Genomic DNA, 18,511 nt, shown 5'->3' with positions numbered 1-18,511 from the left:
AAAATATAAACACATGAAAAACAAACGAAGAAAATACCAGACATATAACATGTCTGGTATTTTCTCAGTAGGTAAGTTGTATTATTACTAGATGTATCAGTTTGTAGTTTCAAACTGCCTGGCTGGTAAATGTGCTCAGGCTGCATGAGTGTGTCTACCAGCCAGATAGTTCGCAACTACTCGAGGGGTTTGTGTGTGTGTGGCGGGGGTGGGGGGAGAAACGACAGTAGAATCCCTGTGCCAGACTAACTCATGCTTTGTGGGTGGGGGAGGGGAGGAGAGGGGAACGGGGTCAGGTCAGTCCCACTCCCTGCAGGCCGATTCATTCCTCCCCCCTGCTCCCCTTGCTGCGCCTCTGGCCAGCCCCACTTCCCCCATCCCCCTCCCTGGCAGCCAGTTCTCCCCCTCTTTTCCTCCCAATCTCCCTTGGCCAGCCCTGCTGCCTGCGTTCACTTCTCCCACCCCGCCCACATCTTCCCCTGCCAGCTCCCTGCCCCCAACCTCGCACCCCACGGCAGCCCTGCTTCCACCGGCCCCTCAATATCCCCAGCCTGCCCTGATTCCCCCGTCCAGTTCTGCTTCCGGTGGCCAGCTCTCCCCTCCTCCTCACCCCAGAATCCACTGGCACCTGCACCTTCCCTTAGCCCTGCACCCTCCTGGTGTCTCCTTTTCCCCTAATACCCACCCCCTCACCAGTTTCTGCCCCATTCCCCTCCTGCCCCTCTGTGCCCTCACACACAATTTGTTCCATCCTGACTTTCCTCATGCCCACCCCTTCTTTCAAGGCTTCTCCCAGCACCTCCCCCTCCAGCCCCCAGTGCCCTTCCCCTCTCCTCTCCTCTCCCAGCATCACCCTGTCCCCCCTCCCACTGACACCTCCCCTCCTGCCCTTTCCCTCATGGTCTGCACTTGGCCCCCTGGCATTTGTCTCTCTCTCCCGCACCCCTGTCCCTTGGTGCCTTTCCCTCCCAAGCCCCTTCTCCTTCCACCCCTTTCCCCACCCCTCTCCTTTCCTCGCCGCCGCACGAGCCGGTTCCCACCTTCTCTTTCCCCGTTGCGGGGCCGGGGTCCGCGCTCAGGCCCCGGAGGCTGAACCCGGAGCCAGCCAGGCCCCGCCACGTGCCTCGCGTGGGTTTCAAAACCCCGGGCTGTGACGTCACGTCCTCCCCGCCCACGTGCAACGCCTTGCATGGGCGGCAGGCAGTGAGGAGGGGACACGCAGAGCCGGGGAGAGACCCAGCTCCAAATAGTGCTGGAGCAGGGCTCGGCTCTTAACTCGCCGGCACTTCCAGGTGCAGGGGCGCGGGGCCCGATTCGACCAGATGGGTCAATCGGCCTAAGGGACAGCAGCCACCAGGCATGCTGAGGCCCGGCATTTTTTTTCTGCAGCCCGGTACCGGGCCGCGGACCATAGTTTGGGAAACGCTGATCTAGGACATTCTTAATAGACTAGGAAATACAGCAGAGTTGTAGTTTAAACAAACCCATATACCTTTTAATTTTTTTATTTACTTTTTAGATGAGTTACATTATAATAAACCAACTTAAATAGGCATTAATCTCTACAAAGACAATTCGGAGGGAGGGACATCTAGACCATACTATTCTATATTTAAGATATTATTTTACAGACTAAAGATGATCTTAAAATATTTAATAAATGTGTAAATTATAAAAATTTAGCCGTTTCCCTTCTGCTATATCATCTCACATCCTCCAAATTCACAAATCACTGACTCCCACTCCACTGTGATCAACTAGTATGTACAACACAGTGACATTAGAGCTACCATGAGGCCCTGCTTGGACAGGGACCAAAGTAGATTTGGTGAACTTACTTAAATGCAACATTTTTTTTCCAAAGGTTGGGGGGGAAGGGGCGAAGAGAGAGAAAAGGTTGCAGCATTAAATTATTTCCTCTCAAATAACAAGGAAAAAACCCTACCATTTCATTTTGTGGCATTTAGCGCACACATTTAAACATTCAATTAAAAACAATTTTCTACGTTTCCTTTAATATGTATTTTATATTGCAAAGAAGCCAAAGTGAAAATATATAGAATTTGATCCGCTTTTTAAATTAAATTGAAATAAGATTCTATAATTTCTCTCTAGTACATGTCAAAACCCCAGATTTTTTTTGAACAAATGGTTCTTTTAATGCACAAAATTTATTGAGACCCTGATTAACCAACTATCACTCCAAGTTCTAATTCTTACACCAAATTTAAACTTACAATATGTAACAATGGATCAATTTACCTAAAATCCTTCCTTACCAAGGAAACCTACATATTTTTCTTAATTACTTAAATGCCAGGTCTGAAAATATTGAAACAGCATTAAGAAGACCAAATTCTTACCAAGCAGCAAAAACAAGTATCCATTATTCCAATCAGCTGAGGTAAAGACAGATCTTTAATTTTAATGGTGCCATCCTTTAAAAGGAAAAAAGCATGTCAAAGTGATAGATTATACAAACAATAGATATGCCATTCTTTGCACAGCAGAAAGGGAATTTTAAAGAATGCAATGTTAAATCAATTTCAACATGGTATTTATGTTTGGTTGGTTTTGCTGACCAGCTTCATACAACAGACATACCAAACTCTTTCTTACACTTTTATACTACAGGGTACAAGTATACAGCATTTCTCAAACTAAGGGTCCTGACTCAAAAGGGGATCTCAAGCCTATTGTAAAAGGGTCATAGTTAGAGCAAATATTCGCATGTATCTGCAGATGTGGTTATCTGTGGATCATTTCTGCAGACACAGATACAAATTTTGTATCCGTGCAGCACTCTAGTCATAGTATTGCTGCCCTTACTTCTGTGCTGCCTTCAAATCTGGGGTGCAGGAGAGTAGCAGTTGCTAGCCAAGGTCTGAATACAGTGCTGTTGCCAGCAGTAGCACAGAAGTAAGGATGGCACAATATGGTATTGCCACCCTTCCTTCTGCACAGCTACTGGTGGTGACACTGCCTTCAGAACTGGATGGCCAGAGAACAGCAACTGCTGATCAGAAATCCAGCTCTGAAGGATGCACTGCTTTCCAAGCTCAGAACCCATCCAGCAGTGACCATGTTCCAACTACCAGTCCTAAAGGCAGCTCAGAAGTAATGGCGGCAATACCGTGAATCACACACAGAACCCCCTTTTTGGATCAGGACCAATGCTGACTTAGCCATTTTTCAATAAATATTGATGCTTTTTTACAACTCTGTGAAATTAAGATTTAAATATCTGAAATAATGAAATTCAAGATTTTAAAAATGTTATGAACATGAAATTTACAAAAGTAGACCGAATTTGGTAGGGCCTATTCATAACTATGGCTACCACATCTCTGGAATGCTGAATCCTTTTGCAATACATATTGTGGCAATGAGCGCAATAAAAAACTCACGCTGATAGGTAAAACAGAATTATCTCAGCACTTTCATTCTAACATCATTTAAGTAGCCTATAAAAATAATAAAACTGGTTAAACTAACATTTAAAAATATGCAATATATATGCAAACACTGGTTTAATAACCAAGGGCCAGTCTTAGAAGAAACTTCAAGTGCACTCCATTGACAGCAAGACCGTAGCCTAAAAGATGATGGTTTCCTAACTGGTAAGGTATTTGTTCAATGCACCCAAATACACAATTTGAAAAATCAAATATATTCTTAGAGATGCTTCTCTTTTCACCCTTTAAAAATGTTTATTTTTTCTTATCTAATTATGGTGACTGGATACCTCTAGAAGAATGCAGGATCTTTCAATTTTACTTCATCAGTTCAATTTGAGAATGTCAGAAGTAAAAGATCATCATCAGACTGGTGTTCCATGGCCTTTGTTAAATTACTTGGTCTCTGTCCAGTTTCTAGTGAACAGGAATCCACATTATCAAATCCGGTGTCAATTTACGATATCTGTAGAGAGACCAAGTACTGCAACGAGACTGAAATATCTTTTTAACAGAAGGGACTAAATAAGCTAATAAATCTTCATCTTAGAAAAATATATTTATGAAGCATGGGAAAACATATTGTAGTTATCTGTATTGTACTTATTCTGTAGCTAAATAGGGCATGTTATTTCTTCTGAAAATGTAATACAAATTCTCTATTAAATGTTAAAATACTCAGTTTACATAGATCATTGAAGTGATAGCTGTGTGCAACTTCAACAATGATTTATTAAAATTCTGTTTATTTGTTTTTTTAGTTTGGTACCTTCAAAGTCAATACAAAAAAAAAAAAAAAAAAGAAAGAAAAGAAGTGGAACCAACCTTGATAGCTTGCTCAAAGTTAAGAACCTTTCGATTAACTTGATTTCCAATCATGCCAGCATCCATCTTGGGGTCCATCATTTCAATGGCAGACATGGCTTCAAAAAGACCAAAACTAGGGACAACAATGAAGAACAACAAAAACTAAGCATCCCATCAATTAATTTATTCAAACCAACTGGTAAATAGTGAGAGTCAGGGTGAACAAAAATAAATTATTAAAAAAAAAATCTTTTTTTTTAAATTTAAATTGGTTTTTTTAGTAAAATGCTTTTTGAGGAAAAACCCTATACTGTATAAAGATAGTTTTAATTAAGATACATCATAGCTCAAATATGTCTCATCACGGAATAGGAATTATAAATTCTAATTCTAATTCAAGTAATGCTTAAGAAAAGTTTGTAAATGAGTTCCAATGGTTCATGGATTAGAGACCCAATGTTATGAGGTTCAAGACACTTCTGTATACATTATTTAGATTAATCTTTCTATGTACCCAATGGAACTCAGTGCTCAGTCTGGAAGATACCATCAGAGATGCTAAGTTTTGCAGTTCTCAAGTTGTGGATTTGTCTCCAGAGCTAACATGCTTGTTAACAGCAAGCATGTTTTTAAATAAACAAACAAATAAATAAATATATAGAGGTGAGAAATAACAGACTTCAACCCTATTATTGTCCCTCTGCCAATTTGTGTATACCTAGTCAATCCTTTACCTCTCTGAAAGCGCAAAGTTTCAAAAAGTTCTATGAATAGAACCCAATATTTTAAGTTTCTCATGCTGGCCTGGCTGACATAATCTATTTAATTTTCATTTAAAAATATTTAATTTAACTATTTTAGTTAAAAACAATTTTAACAAAAAACAAACGCGACCTTAAAAAAAAAAGTGAATGTTTACCTAAATTTAAAAATCCATATGCTTGTTTTTTAAAATATTATATGTTTGCTGTTGAAGAAAAAATCCAGAATACATACTGTTTTAGTTAAATACAACCTTTTAAATGTCTGTCTGGTGACATTCTCCTAATACAGCATGGCAAGAAAAATGTCCAAATATTAATGATTAACCTGTTGAATTGGAGATAGTTCATTTCCCAAAGGCTTCATAATTATCTACTCCAATTACCTTAGGTAAATGAAATAAACAAGCAATCATTCATTTTCTGAAATACTATAAAACAGTATTTCTCAAAGTGGCCACAAAACCACTTGGAGAAAGCTGATTGCTGGCCATGCCAGTGTGTTTATTTACTGGTGCTGTAGCCATGGAGCCTTGTGACTCCCATTGGCTCCGGTTCACCGTTTGCAGCTAAGGGGAGCCACAGGAAGATCCTAAAGAGTCGCCTGCTTCCTACCGCTCCCCTTGGCTGCAAATGGCAAATTGGAGCCAATGGGAGCCACGAGGCGCTATGGCTGTGGTGCCAATAAATAAACACACTGGCGCGGTCAGCAATCAGCTTTCTCCAAGGCTACGTCTACATTGGCCCCTTCTCCGGAAGAGGCATGCTAATTTCAAACTTTGGAATAGGGAAATCCGCGGGGGATTTAAATATCCCCCGCGGGATTTAAATAAACATGTCTGCCGCTTTTTTTCTGGCTTGGGGAAAAGCCGGAAAAAAGCGTCTAGAATGGCGCGATCCTCCGGAATAAAGCCCTTTTCCGGAGGATCTCTTATTCCTACTTTCCCATGTTTATTTAAATCCCACGGGGGATCTTTAAATCCCTCCGGATTTCCCTATTCCAAAGTTTGAAATTAGCATGCCTCTTCCGGAGAAGGGGCCAGTGTAGACGTAGCCCAAGTGTTTGAGAAACACTGCTGTAAAACTAATCTGAAAAGTTTTCAAAAGAAATCAGTTAAAAATGTATAGGGAGCACCTACTAAAAATGCAACCTACATCTATTTCTGAGTTGAGAATACATATTAAGGTTATGACAACCAAGAATACACTTTTATGTTGAAAACCATAATTTAATTGAATCTAACTAGTGATTTAAACCATGATTTAAATCAATTTGATTTAACATTGATTTAACATTTTTCACCTTGTGAAACAGTGACAAATGATGTGTTTTGATCTTGCCATTTGTCAACACACTGGCTAAGACTACTAAGACTAACTAGTGATGGTAGGTGCCCAACCTGAGGTATTTTGTAAGTACCAATTACCCAGTTACTAATTATTTGTGTGAATGTGTATGTAATAAGGATGTTAAGTATTGGGTAACTGACTAATTGAATAGTTAATGCATTTTGCAAATTTTCAGTGGTTACACAGTTTCTTAATTACACTCATTTTAACATCCGTAGCCACAGATAGAAAAAAAATCTACATTTTTATCCTGGCAAACCAGAAATGCAGAACTCATGCATTAAACCTGTTTTATTTTATAATGGTTTAATACAAATAATGCAAAAACAATCCAGTTTCTAACTATATTCTGTTGCTGTCATAATGGTTAATACAACTAATAAATGTGCAAAATAAAATTCAGGTTAAAGCTGGAGCATGGAAACCAACAGATAAAGCCTTAACTCTGGCATATAACCCACTCAATAAGGAGCATATAATCTACCGGGCCTTCAGACAGTAGATGCCTCACAAAATACTAAAGGATGTCTCAGCTATAAATTGTCTCAGCATACACCCGTTCCACGCTAAATTTGTTGATGCTTGTAGAAGTCAAAAAATTCCCCTAAGTTGTTTCACTGTAAGTCTAAGTTTTTTGGAACGTATCGTGGACTTATAATGAGGACAGCTTGTACTGAAATAAAGTAAACTTCCGATAATCCGGCACATTTAGGACCCAGGGGGTGCCGGATTACTAGATATGCCAGACTATCGGAAGGGGGGGCTATGAGGAGTCAGGGGTGGAGTGGGGATGCCACCCCAGACCCCTCATAGCCCCCCCTTCCAATTGTCCAGCTCTGTCCCAGGCGTCCCCGATTCAGCCGCTGATGGTCAGTTTCAGCAGCGGCTGAATCCGGGATGCCTGGGGCAGAGCAGCTGGGGTGCTGCCAGGTTGGTCCGGTAGCGCCGCCCCTCGGCGCTGCGAGACCAACCTGGCAGCACCCCAGCTGCTCCCACAGCGCTGAGGGGCGACGCTACGGGACCAACCCGGCAGCACCCCAGCTGCTCTTGGGGACGCCTGGGGCAGATCAGCTGGGGTGCTGCCCGGTTGGTCCCGTAGTGCCGCTCCTCGGCGCTGCGAGGCCAACCCGGCAGCACCCCAGCTGCTCTGCCCCATGCATCCCCAAGTCAGCCGCTGCTGAAACTGATCAGCGGTTGACTCCAGGAAGCCCGGGGCAGAGCAGCTGGGGTGCTGCTGAGTTGGTCCCGTAGTGCCGCTCTTGGGCGCTGCGGGGCCAACCCGGCAGCACCCCAGCTGCTCTGCCCAGGCGTCCCCAGGTTAGCCGCTGCTGAAACTGATCAGCGGCTGACTCCAGGAAGCGGCTGACTCCAGGAAGCCCGTCCTGGAGTCAGCCGCTGATCAGTTTCAGCAGCAGCTGACCTGGGGACGCCTGGGGCAGAGCAGCAGGGGTGCTGCCGGGTTGGTCCTGCAGCGCCGCCCCTCGGCACTGTGGGACCAACCCGGCAGCACTCCAGCTGCTCTTCCCCAGGTGTCCCCAAGAGCAGCTGGGGTGCTGCTGAGTTAGTCCCGCAGCCCCGAGGGGCAGCACTACGGGACCAACAGAGCAGCACCCCAGCTGCTCTGCCCCCGGCTTCCCTGATTCAGCTGCTGGTCAGTTTCAGCAGCGGCTGAATTGGGGAAGCTGGGCGCAGAGCAGCTCCAATTGTCTGGCAGCCAGAGCACTTCCGGGTTTCTGATGGTGCTGGACCATCAGGAGTGCCAAAGCACTGGATGCCGGACCAATGGAGTTTTACTGTATATAGGTTGATTCAGGAACACATCCTTATTCAGGAAGACATTTAAGCATGTGCTTAAATTTTACTGGCTGTAATGATTTTTTTTTTTTTAATTAAAATGTTTTTTTTTAACTTCTCATACATTTTAATGTTGTATCTTTGTTGACATTGCATTAACATCTGAAAAATATTTTTCGAACAAGTTAAAAATGCTCAGACTGATAAAAGAGTGATACTCCTTTCATGGAAGTGATTTTGACATCAGTGAGATCTAAGCACACATCGAAGAACTTTGCTGAATCCAAACATTAATTCTGTCATTCTTACACTAAATAGAACCATAATTTATTCTAAATTATTATATCATTTATATCATTATATCAACACTAGTAAGAGACCAATATGGCTCCATCAGGAGTTCTTTAATGACCACAAAATCAAAAAGGAATTCCACAGAAAGTGGAAAACATTCATGAATTGCTAAGGACAAATACAAAAAGATAGCGTATAAGGACGAAATCAGAAAGGTCAAGTGTCTTGTTGATCACTAAATACTAATCCATATTACTCCCATCTAAAAAATTATACCTCTGTGGCATACTCACAGCTTGTCATGAAGCAGTTCTCCCAACTTCAATTCTAGAAGGAAGACAACAGGACAAATCAGGACATTGGATATTTTAAAGCAGCTCATCACAGATATTTAACCAAACAGGTAACTCGAATAGCTAAACAGGCTTTACACTACAAAAGAAGAAGATGCCACAGGACCCCTCGTTTTGCAAGATACAGAAGCAAGTCATGCATTATTTTGCTACCTTTGGATTCTCCATCTTTGGATGTATATTGATGCTGAAGGCAAAACATAATACCAAATGTGAAAGCGTGACTCAAAGACCTCTTAATGCACCTGGCAGAAGGCACAGGGACAGACTGGACCTCTGGATTCTCCAAAAGAATGTCACGTAAGATTGCTAATAAAAACTTATGTCACACAAGTCATCATAATCATTGTGTGTGTGGAAAAAACATGAGTTATACATATATGATGAAAATCATGTCTCTAGTCCTGGTAGCTAAAGAACACTCAGGTAGTGTACCCAGAGACAGATTTCTCCAGACAGGAGGGAGACATCTCCTTGGTGAACCTTTGAGTGTCTCACAGTAGAAATCTATTAGCACACAGAGGCAAATGCTAATAAAGATATGGCAGCAATGTTCCCTGTAAGCTGTGCGCTTTTGCTATTGCTTGAGAGAGATTCAAATGCTGTCCAGCTGATTAGCAGAGCACTTGCAGCTAGATTCTGTGTTTCTATTGATGGTGCACATTCGCGCATGCTTCTGTGCATATAAAATTTATTCTGCACATGGGTGAAAAAATCTGCACGCGGATGGAAGAGATTAGAGGGAACATTTAACCTCCTTTAAAAAGAAAAGGTAAACAGTTTTTCAGGAGAAAATCAAAGATCCAGTCTAGTTTACCTGCAGGAGCAAAGAAGTGTTCTGGCATTTTTCAATCTGTGAACTGAAAAGTTGCCAGTAAGCTTGATTTTATTAAAAGGGGATCTCAGCCATATTTAACTGAAAATGCTAGCAATCTTTTAAGGTGGTGCATAGTATTTCATTGGAAATAAGATTTTGACAGGTCTGTGAGTTTACAGCAAAAACAGGGCTAGGGATGTTAAATTTCAATTAATACGGTGATTGAATAATTGATGGAATTTCCATCGACTATTTGATTAGTCAATAAGGGCTAGGGCATTCCCCTTTGAAATTCTGCATGAAGCCTGGGGCCTGCTGGGACTCTTGTACATTTCAGAGTTGGAGCTCAACCACTACACTCTTATCCCCTCCCACGGAGCTGGAGCTGCGGGAGAAACCGGCTTTTAAGCCGGCTCCCCCACCACTTGCTGCCTCTTTGTGATAGAGGCAGCAAGGGGAGGGAAGCAACTAGTGTGTCAACTATCCGATAAGCTTTTGCTTATCAGATAGTTGAATAGTCGATTAGTCGCTTACATCCCTAACTAGGGCTGGGCACTCCAGAAGAACATTTATAGGACTTGGACGTTGGTACGTGGCTATCACTAAACTGTACGACAGAAGTGGAGAACCTACGGCTTTGTGGGCCAAACTGCCTTGATCTAGTCCACAAGGCGCTTTCCTTCTTCCCTGCCTCCCACAGAAGGGCATACTCCAGCCACGTGGGAGCACCGCTGGCGTGTCAGTGCTAGATTCTCACTGCTGGGGGCGGGGAGGCTGGGAGCCTCACTGACCAGATCCACAGGCTTTGGTTGGCAGGGGAAGGAAGCAGCTCTGGGTTGGGAAGTGGAGTGCAGGGAAGCTCCATCCTTACAACGCTTGCAGGCTCCACCACTTCAATGGTTGGGAATCCCCCCGGCTGATTTTTCTGTGGGCTGTTAGCCCCCAACCCAAAAAAGGCTCCCGTCTTCTGCTGTACAGAGACAGCAAGGCCTGCAGAGACTTGAGGGGCAGTGCTTTGTGTTGCTAGAGGCTGGTAAAGTCAGGGACCTGAACAACACAAGGCACAGACAAGACTTCCACATGCTAAAGACAGGTGGTAGTAAGGTGCCTCACAACTTGGATGCCCAAGGGAAGTGTCATAGACAGATATGACAATTTCCTGCAATATCTTTATAAAGCCTTATTGAATTAATTGTAAGTAACTTGGGGATATATTGCACTAAATTCAAAATTCATATATAATTGTTACCACAATTGTATGTAACCTCTCTAGGGAACAGATATGATGATGTGAGAGATCTGGGAGTCCACAGGACTATACTGAAAATGTGCAAGACAAAAATGGACTTTGAGGACAGCAAGTGCATTTCCAGGGAAATGCCTAAGGAGAGGTTAGAGCAGTGTTTCTTAACCAGTGGTAGAGTACCCTTAGGGGTACTCAATAGAAGTCTGGGAGGTACATCAACACAACTGAAATTTGGAGAAAATTGAATTTTTGTTTTAAGTTTTACAGTGCTTTATTATTTTTCTACTTTTTACACCCAAAAATTTCATCACCTGCCCGGCTACGATTAAGTTGTTTAAACAAATGTGTTGCAATGGTAGAAAAAAATATTGTGCATCTGAAAACTGTAGGTACTCGGGCTACTTACTATTTTTTTAAAGGGCGTACTTTATAAAAAAAACGTTGAGAAACACTGTACATTCTAACATGGGTTAGAATACATTCTTCCATCCCATTATGTAAAAACTCAAATGCTGAGGGTGATTGCTGAATTCCTTGTTCCTTGAGGTTGGAGTTCAAAGGCATGAACTGTATAAAGAAACAGGCCTGACTTGCTTGGTCTGTGTTCTGTTTAAGAGTGAGATAGTTATGAACTTGTAACCATGGAGAAAATTCAGCTGTGAGTTTTCAAATACTGACCTACTAAAGCCAGAGGCTGGAGTCAGGGTGACTTCTTGTAAGCTGTTTAGCATGCATGTAAGTTCTTTTAATATTTTAGTATGTTTTCATTGCAGTGGTTTTACCTTAACAATACATGTGCTTGTTCAGAAAAAGTTGTGTGGTAACTTGTTAACTGATGGCAATTATACTATTCCTAGACAGTAGAAAGAAAGCACAGTGCAGATGCTGGCCTGTTTAGACAGTCTGGCCTGCTGGGAATAGCAGTGTAAGCCAGGGAGCTTGCAGCCCTAATATCCCAGTCAGGAGGGAAAGAGACACAAGTCTCCTCCCAAGCTCGAAGTGCCCACTGGTGAACTAAGAGTGGGAATATAGGCACAGTTACTGTGGAATGTGACAGCAATTTCTCAATGCTGTCACTGAAGGCACCTTCTTTGTGCCATTCCACCAATTCAAAGGGCATTTAAATTGATCTAACACAGTATCCAAGGAACCCTCTTGATGAATATAAGGAAATTCTCATCTGGTGCATGTAAAATAATGTGTGTAATATACTGGTGGAAAGTTGCAGTTGTGTTATTTTTTATTTAATGTTGCAGCAAGAGTCAGTTTAAAAATTATACACAAGGCAAACAGTGAATATCAATCTTACAGTAACTGAAGGTCTTTGTTACCAAATAACCTGAATGTAGTACCTCCCATGAGAAACGTATCCGTTTTGTTTCAAGTGCATAAATGAATAAAAATTAGCATTGGACAGTCAATTTATAGGATACAGGGCTAGATTTTTTCAATCTAGAAAAATGTGGCAGTTCCAGGAAAACAGAAAGCAGGTTAAGTATGGATAAACTAGATTTCCCATCAAGAAGAGGACAGGGGTTGGAGGAGGAATGGTTAACAGTAAACTACAGAATGAGAAAAACCATTAGGAGGAAAGCAGTCAAACACACGGGTGGAGGTTTTAATTCTGTGAAGTAGGTAGTTAATCTCACGGACCCCAATTGTATTATAATCTTGACACAGACTCATTCTTGAATCTACATACTTCCATAAAGTCAAGGAGGACCTACACTCAAAGTTCATTGCAGAAGTGGGGCCTTAGGCAGTTTCAGGAATTGTGTTTGGCCCTCTTAAAAAATGGAATCCTTGAAAGTCTGAGAAATACAATTTACCTCTACAAGCCTCTTCAAAATCCTGGGTAATATCTATCCAGTTTGTATTACTCTTTTCCATCTTGTCAGGTAAACTGAGCTCCCATCCTGAATCATCATCTTCTATTGAAGCTTTCATAACCATAATATGATACCTATAAATCCAAATAATAGATCAAGAATAAGCTACAGAAAGTACTTAATGGAAACCAATGCTTATCTTGCATAAAAAGGGGTGGGGACTAGTCAGAGATGTAAATTCAAAGGACAACATTTAAAATTCACCAGCTTGTAATTTGACAATCCCTTTAAAAAGCATGTTTTCTCTTTCAAAATATCCCTTGAATAGGTTTTATTATTTCAACTCTCAAGAACCAGAACAGCAAAATGTTAATATCACCACTCATGGGCTGGACAACCATTAATAAAGGTACATAATCAACTTTAAACACAATCAAATATTTTAAAAAACAACAACAAAGGAATTCTGATGAAAAACTTTACCTTTTGAGGTTTCATAATAGCAAAAACCTCTCTTCTATTGCTATGCAAAAGACTCAAAACAAGAGGAATTTGTGAAACTGACCACATATGGAACAGTCAGATGTACAAAGTCACTCTTGCACTAACAGTAAATTGTAAGTTTACTTGCAACCACATTCAGACTAAAATATTATTGCAAGCTGTGCATCATAAAAGGTAACCTATACAGAATTATTTTAAAAATTGGTCTTGTGCCTGTTTATATGTTTCCGCTCCACTCCCTTGCTTGTTTTACTTTAGACCTATCAGAAATGTCAAGTGCCGTCTTGGGTTTTGCAGGGGTTCCTTGGAGAGGTACCATGGATGATTCCCAGCACGGACATCCCTCAGTTAAAAGCAATGTTAGAAATGTAGCAAAGACTTGCTGTAAATAATAGTCACTGAAGGGAAACACGGGAGTTAACAAGAACCAAAAATCAGGAGTTTTTAAAACGGGAAGTTTAGAAGCACTTCCCCTGTCCATCGCTCAGCCTTCACTCCCCTGTCAGGTAGAGCCACCATTTCACCCGTTCGCTAACGATCACGGGGGGCAGCGAGCAGCGGGGCGGGGGAGCGAGGATGCTGAAATGAATGAAGCCCGATCTTCCTTACAGAAGCGAGCAGGAGACAGAGGCCAATTGATTTTCCCCTCACGGGTCCCCTGTGACAGCTCCCTGCTGCGGCTGCTCCCAAGGGGAGGCCACCACGGCGCGGGGATGGACGCAAGCGCCTCCGCCCACAGCACAGTGACCCTGGCCATGACCGCACCGCGCGGCAGGGGACAGCGGTTGGCCTGGCGGGGGCGCCGCACGGTGCCATCGCGGGGCTCCCCAGCGGGCAGCGCCAGGCCTGCCAGAGGCTCCCCGAGCCGCACACGCGGCCCAGCCCCCGACGGGCCCCTCCCGCTGCGGACAGAGCAAAAGCCCCCGCCCCCGCGTAACTGCCGCGCCGCCCGCCTGGCGCGAGCGGCCATTGAGCCGTTACGCCAGCCCAGGGGCCGGGCGCAGGGGTCTCTACCGCCGGGGCAAGGCGGGGGCGTCACCTGTAGGGGCCGCGCGGGTCCCTGTGCCAATCACCTCACCGAGCCCACTGCCTCCGGCTCGCGCCGCGATGGGCCAGAAAAGCCTCTTGGTTCGGAGCCCGGCCCGGCCGCTGCGCACGCGCAAAATCACTCCCGGCCCGGGCTGCCTTACCCGAGCAGGCTCGCACGCATGCCCACCTCCCAGGAGGCGGGGGAGGAGTGAGTTGCGGTCGCGCATGCGCAACCCCTATACGCGTCTGCCTGAGTATCGCGTGGAAGGAGACTCAGACGGGCTGGTCGCTAGTGGATGGGAATGAGCCGGTGGAGAGGCCTGCGAAGAACGGGGGAGGAAAGGGGCTGCGTGGCTGGAGGAGGGCGGGAGGCGTGGACCCCTGGCCGGCCTCCTCTTTGAACGTGGCTCGGTGAGTTTGCTGCTCTGGAGCAAGGGACTCGTTTGCTGCGGGGCAGAGGGAGCAGGTATGGTCCCCACGATTTTCATATAGCCTATACGTGCCAGGAGGTTATCGCCTCCCAGACTTTGCAGGCGATAACGCAACCACGGGTAAAAAGCTCTGTGCCTTGGCGCATCTTCCCACACGCCCTCAACTTTTCTGCAGAGTTGCAGACCTTTGAAAGTCATAGCTCGAATCTGTGGACACCCAGAGGTCCAAGGACTACAGTTTGAAATAGGATATATTAACAGGGATGTCATGTTAGGGAGACAACGTGGGGAAGGCAATATCTGTTACTGGACCAACTTCTGTTGGTAAGAAAGTCAGGCTTTAAAGTCACACAGAGCTCTTCTTCAGGTCTGGGAAAAGTACTCCTAGTATCACAGCAAATTACAAGCTGGAACAGATTATTTAGCATAAATAGTAGCATATATCGTAGGGGACCATTCAAGATAGACTGGTCCGTTAACACCTCTGCAATCATAGGGCAAAGAGAGACAGTTAGGAGGTTACTTTGAATGGTCTCTATAATCTTAACTACTTAGGCTAAACAATCTGTTTCACCTTGCATTTTGCTGTGATGTTGGGAGTACTCTTCTGAGACCCGAAGAAGAGGTCTGTGTCACTCTGAATCAGGGGCGGGCAATAATTTTTGGTGGGGGGGCCACTTCAAGATGTTGGAAAGTGGTCTAGGGCCACACTTTTCTGTGGAGGAGATGCAGAGTCTAGGATGGAGTTTGGGTGCAGAAGGACAAACGAGGTAAAGGATTGGGATTCAGGAGACAGCGTGAGGTCTGAGAGGAAGTTTGAGTGAAAGAGGGGAGTTGTGACTTAGGGCATGGGATTGTGGTGTAGTGTCAGGGAGGGAATATGGGTGCAAAAGAGGATTCTGGCCTGGGGGATTTCTAAGAGGGGGTGCAAAGTCTGGGACGGAATTGTGACCTGGGAGAAGGAGCAAAAGGGGATGCAGACTCTGGAGGGTTGGGTGGAGACCTGGAGCAGGGGAATGGGTACAGGGTCTGGGAGGATGTTTGGGTGTGGAGGGGATTCTAGCCTAGGGGAGGCGGGTGTTGGAAGAGGTACAGGATCTGGGAGGAAGTTGTGATCTGGGATAAGGGGGCGCAGAGGGTTTGGATGGTGACCTGGGGGAGGGAGTTGGGTGCAGGAGGGGCTGGGATGCCAGGGCAGGCTCTGGCTGCAAGGCACTTACATAAGTATCTCCTGGCTTGCAGCATCCCCAAGGCAGGTGAGGCTCCCCGCTTGCTGCAGCCCCAGATCACTTTAAACTACATGCTGTTCCCTCCACATGGTTCTCAGCTCCAGGAGGGAGAAGATGCTTGTGCTGTGTCCCCCCCCCCCTCCCCCGTCCCCTCCCCCCGCTAATCTCTCAGCTCCTATTGGCTGGTTGTTTCCAGCTAATAGGAGCTGAGGATTGGACTGGGGGTGGGGAGATCACACACAGCCTCCCTCTCCCCGCAAAGCAGAGTTGCAGACTGTGCTTTAAACTGAGGCAGCTGTATTCCCGAGGGTTCTGGCAGGGTGGTTCATGGGCCCGTTCCAATAGCTTGATGGGCTGGATCCAGCTCCCAGGCCCAAATTTTGTCCAACTCTCTAAAAATTGATTCTCACAAAGAGAAGTTGGTCCAATAAAATATATTACCTATCCCACCTTGTCTTTCTAATATGACATTCCTGTGAATCCAGAATATTTGCCTTTTTTACAGTAATGTCACATTGTTTATTGAGGGTTGGTGTATACTAAGGAGTGTGGATGATGTAAGCTGCCCTACATCAACCTAATTATGTCGGTGTCTACAGTAGAAAGTTCCTTCTGCCAAACAAGTGGCCTGTTATACTATCAAACTCCACCTCCACAAGAGGCATAGTACTTAAGTCAGTGCAGTTAGGGTGATGTACTGTCCCTGCAGATACTAGATTACTTATACTGGCTGTCATTATTTACTTTGGCTGTCAGTTTCAAGGCTGCCTCTTATTTAGAGCAGCAGTTGGGGCTTACAGAGGGACCCATGAAATAGACACAAATGTCAGTTTCTCTGCTAGTGGGCTTGGCTCTTGGCTGTCCACCGAGCTGTCAGTCCAGTGCCCAATTTACAGCTGGAATCCCCACCCTAGGCTGACAGCCCAAGCTGTGAGTGCAGCACTGATCTTAATTTCACAGCCAGGAGCCTCCCAGTTGGGCCCACTGGGAGCAGTAACAGTGGTGGTAACCAGAGCCCTGGGGTCTTTAAATCACTGCTGGATTGGTGTTGAAGGGCTGTTGGGTGGAGGCTAGGCCCCAACCCCGCCTCTTCCACTTAATGCCTCACCCCATTAGGGAGTGCAGAGCCATGCCCCCTTACCTTTCCCAGGAACTCTGCAATTCTGTGGGGACCCCCTACTCTCAGGAGTGAAACTGACATTTTTGTCTGTTTTACAACTCTAACTGTGAGCCCCATACTGCTGCTCTCAACCAGAGGCAGCCATGAAACTGACAAGTACATCAATGTCACCGATAATAGGCTCTGAGTTGGCATCAGGTTACAGCTTAGGCTATTACCCCAGTGTGGGTGGGGCAGTGGTGGATAAAGTACCCCCAAAAGTTGCTTGAGTAAAAGTACTGCTACTCTGGAAAAAAAATTTAACTAAGTAAAAGTCAAAATATCCTTCTGGAAAACTGCTTAAGTAAAAGTACAGAAGTATTGCATCTTAATTGTACTCAAGTATGTAGAAATAAAAAGTAGCCGTCCTATGTACATCTATGGTTAACCACCCGAGTTATCCATAAGGCACAATTATTTTTCATACACACAATGTGCATTTATATATGCATATACAATTGTGTGTGTGAGAGAGAAACAACAATAGTTGTTGATGAAGAAGATGCTCCTTCTGGGAAACTGTAGATCGGCATGGGCAAAACCTTTTTGGGTAGGAGCCACTGACCTGTGGAAAGATCAGGTGGGGTCACACAACTGAGAGGCAATGCCCCCCCAAAAACAAACAAAACCCCTTCATTGATGTAGCCCCAAAATCTGCCCAATGGGAGCAGAGGGGAAACTCTCTCAGGAGCAGTTTCCAGCACTGAATTCCCCCAGCCGGGGGAAGCATGAGCCACAGCATGTGGCTCTGTGCTTCTTCTCTCCCACACACCGGATCCAGCCCATGAGGCTCAGGGTTGCCCACTCCTCCATACAAAGCCAGCCTTAGGGAAAATGGCACCCTAGGCAAACTTGCATTTTGGCACCCTGGCCCTCTCTACCCTGGACATGGTGCCCCCCACATTTCCCTTGGAAGCTGCTCAGTCCCTTGCTCCCCTTAGTACAGGGCTATTGTCTCTTCCCCTTGCAAAGGGAGTTGTCATAAGTTGTCATAGTCCTTGGCCAAGCCCTTCCTTTAAGAGCTACATGGGGAATGGATTATTGTAGCTTAAATCAGCGGTGGGGAATCTAAGGCCAGAGGTCTGAGTGTGGTCCCCAGCTTGCCTGGATCTTGTCCCTGAGGCTCAGGGCTCCCCCCCAGTATTGGGAGCCTGTTCTGGTGCTCCAACCTCCTGCCATCTCTTCACTGGGCTGGAGCACACAAAATCTACAAGCCTGGGCCCCCCAAGGCTCTAGTGTGCGAGGGGAATGTCTGTCTTCTCAGCTGGGGGCCACATCAGTGAGGGTTCTGGTGGGGGTTTTTTTCTTCTCACCATGTGTGACCCCTGACTGGTTTTTCTGTGGGTCAGTGGCCTCCGACCCAAAGAAGGTTCCCACCCCTGGATTAAATATTTTCCCTCAGATATGACACACAGAAAGCAGCTACTGTTTTTGAATCTCATCCGATTGTGAA

General features: G+C 45.0%; 2 protein-coding genes across 9 annotated transcripts in view; one reads left to right on the top strand and one right to left on the bottom strand.

Annotated features, from left to right (window-relative positions):
• The window catches only part of NAA35 (N-alpha-acetyltransferase 35, NatC auxiliary subunit), a 57,357-nt gene extending 42,847 nt beyond the window's left edge, over window positions 1-14,510 (bottom strand). Inside the window, exons 1-5 of one of the 6 annotated variants that reach the window (XM_075931788.2) lie at window positions 14,401-14,510; window positions 12,707-12,840; window positions 8,755-8,788; window positions 4,281-4,395; window positions 2,364-2,438 (exon numbers count right to left, since the gene is read on the bottom strand). In XM_075931788.2, coding sequence (XP_075787903.1) covers window positions 2,364-2,438; window positions 4,281-4,395; window positions 8,755-8,788; window positions 12,707-12,840; window positions 14,401-14,420 — 378 coding nt within the window. In that variant the 5' untranslated portion in view covers window positions 14,421-14,510. Of the gene's footprint in view, window positions 1-2,363; window positions 2,439-3,745; window positions 3,922-4,280; window positions 4,396-8,754; window positions 8,789-12,706; window positions 12,841-14,249 lie in introns of those variants that run through there. The other 5 variants (XM_075931783.2, XM_075931787.2, XM_075931785.2 and 2 more) reach the window with 5 other exon arrangements.
• The window catches only part of AGTPBP1 (ATP/GTP binding carboxypeptidase 1), a 140,908-nt gene continuing 136,883 nt past the window's right edge, over window positions 14,487-18,511 (top strand). For 2 of the 3 annotated variants that reach the window (XM_006135883.5, XM_006135884.5), the window contains exon 1: window positions 14,487-14,650. The gene's annotated coding sequence lies outside the window, so the exon portion shown is untranslated. Of the gene's footprint in view, window positions 14,706-18,511 lie in introns of all 3 variants that reach the window. The other variant, XM_006135885.5, reaches the window with a different exon arrangement.

This window comes from Pelodiscus sinensis, chromosome 6, assembly GCF_052426305.1.
Source record: "Pelodiscus sinensis isolate ZL-2025 chromosome 6, ASM5242630v1, whole genome shotgun sequence".
Classification (NCBI taxonomy): domain Eukaryota; kingdom Metazoa; phylum Chordata; order Testudines; family Trionychidae; genus Pelodiscus; species Pelodiscus sinensis.
The sequence above is the reverse complement of the archived record's forward strand: the minus strand, read 5'-3'. Positions and strand labels throughout refer to the sequence as shown.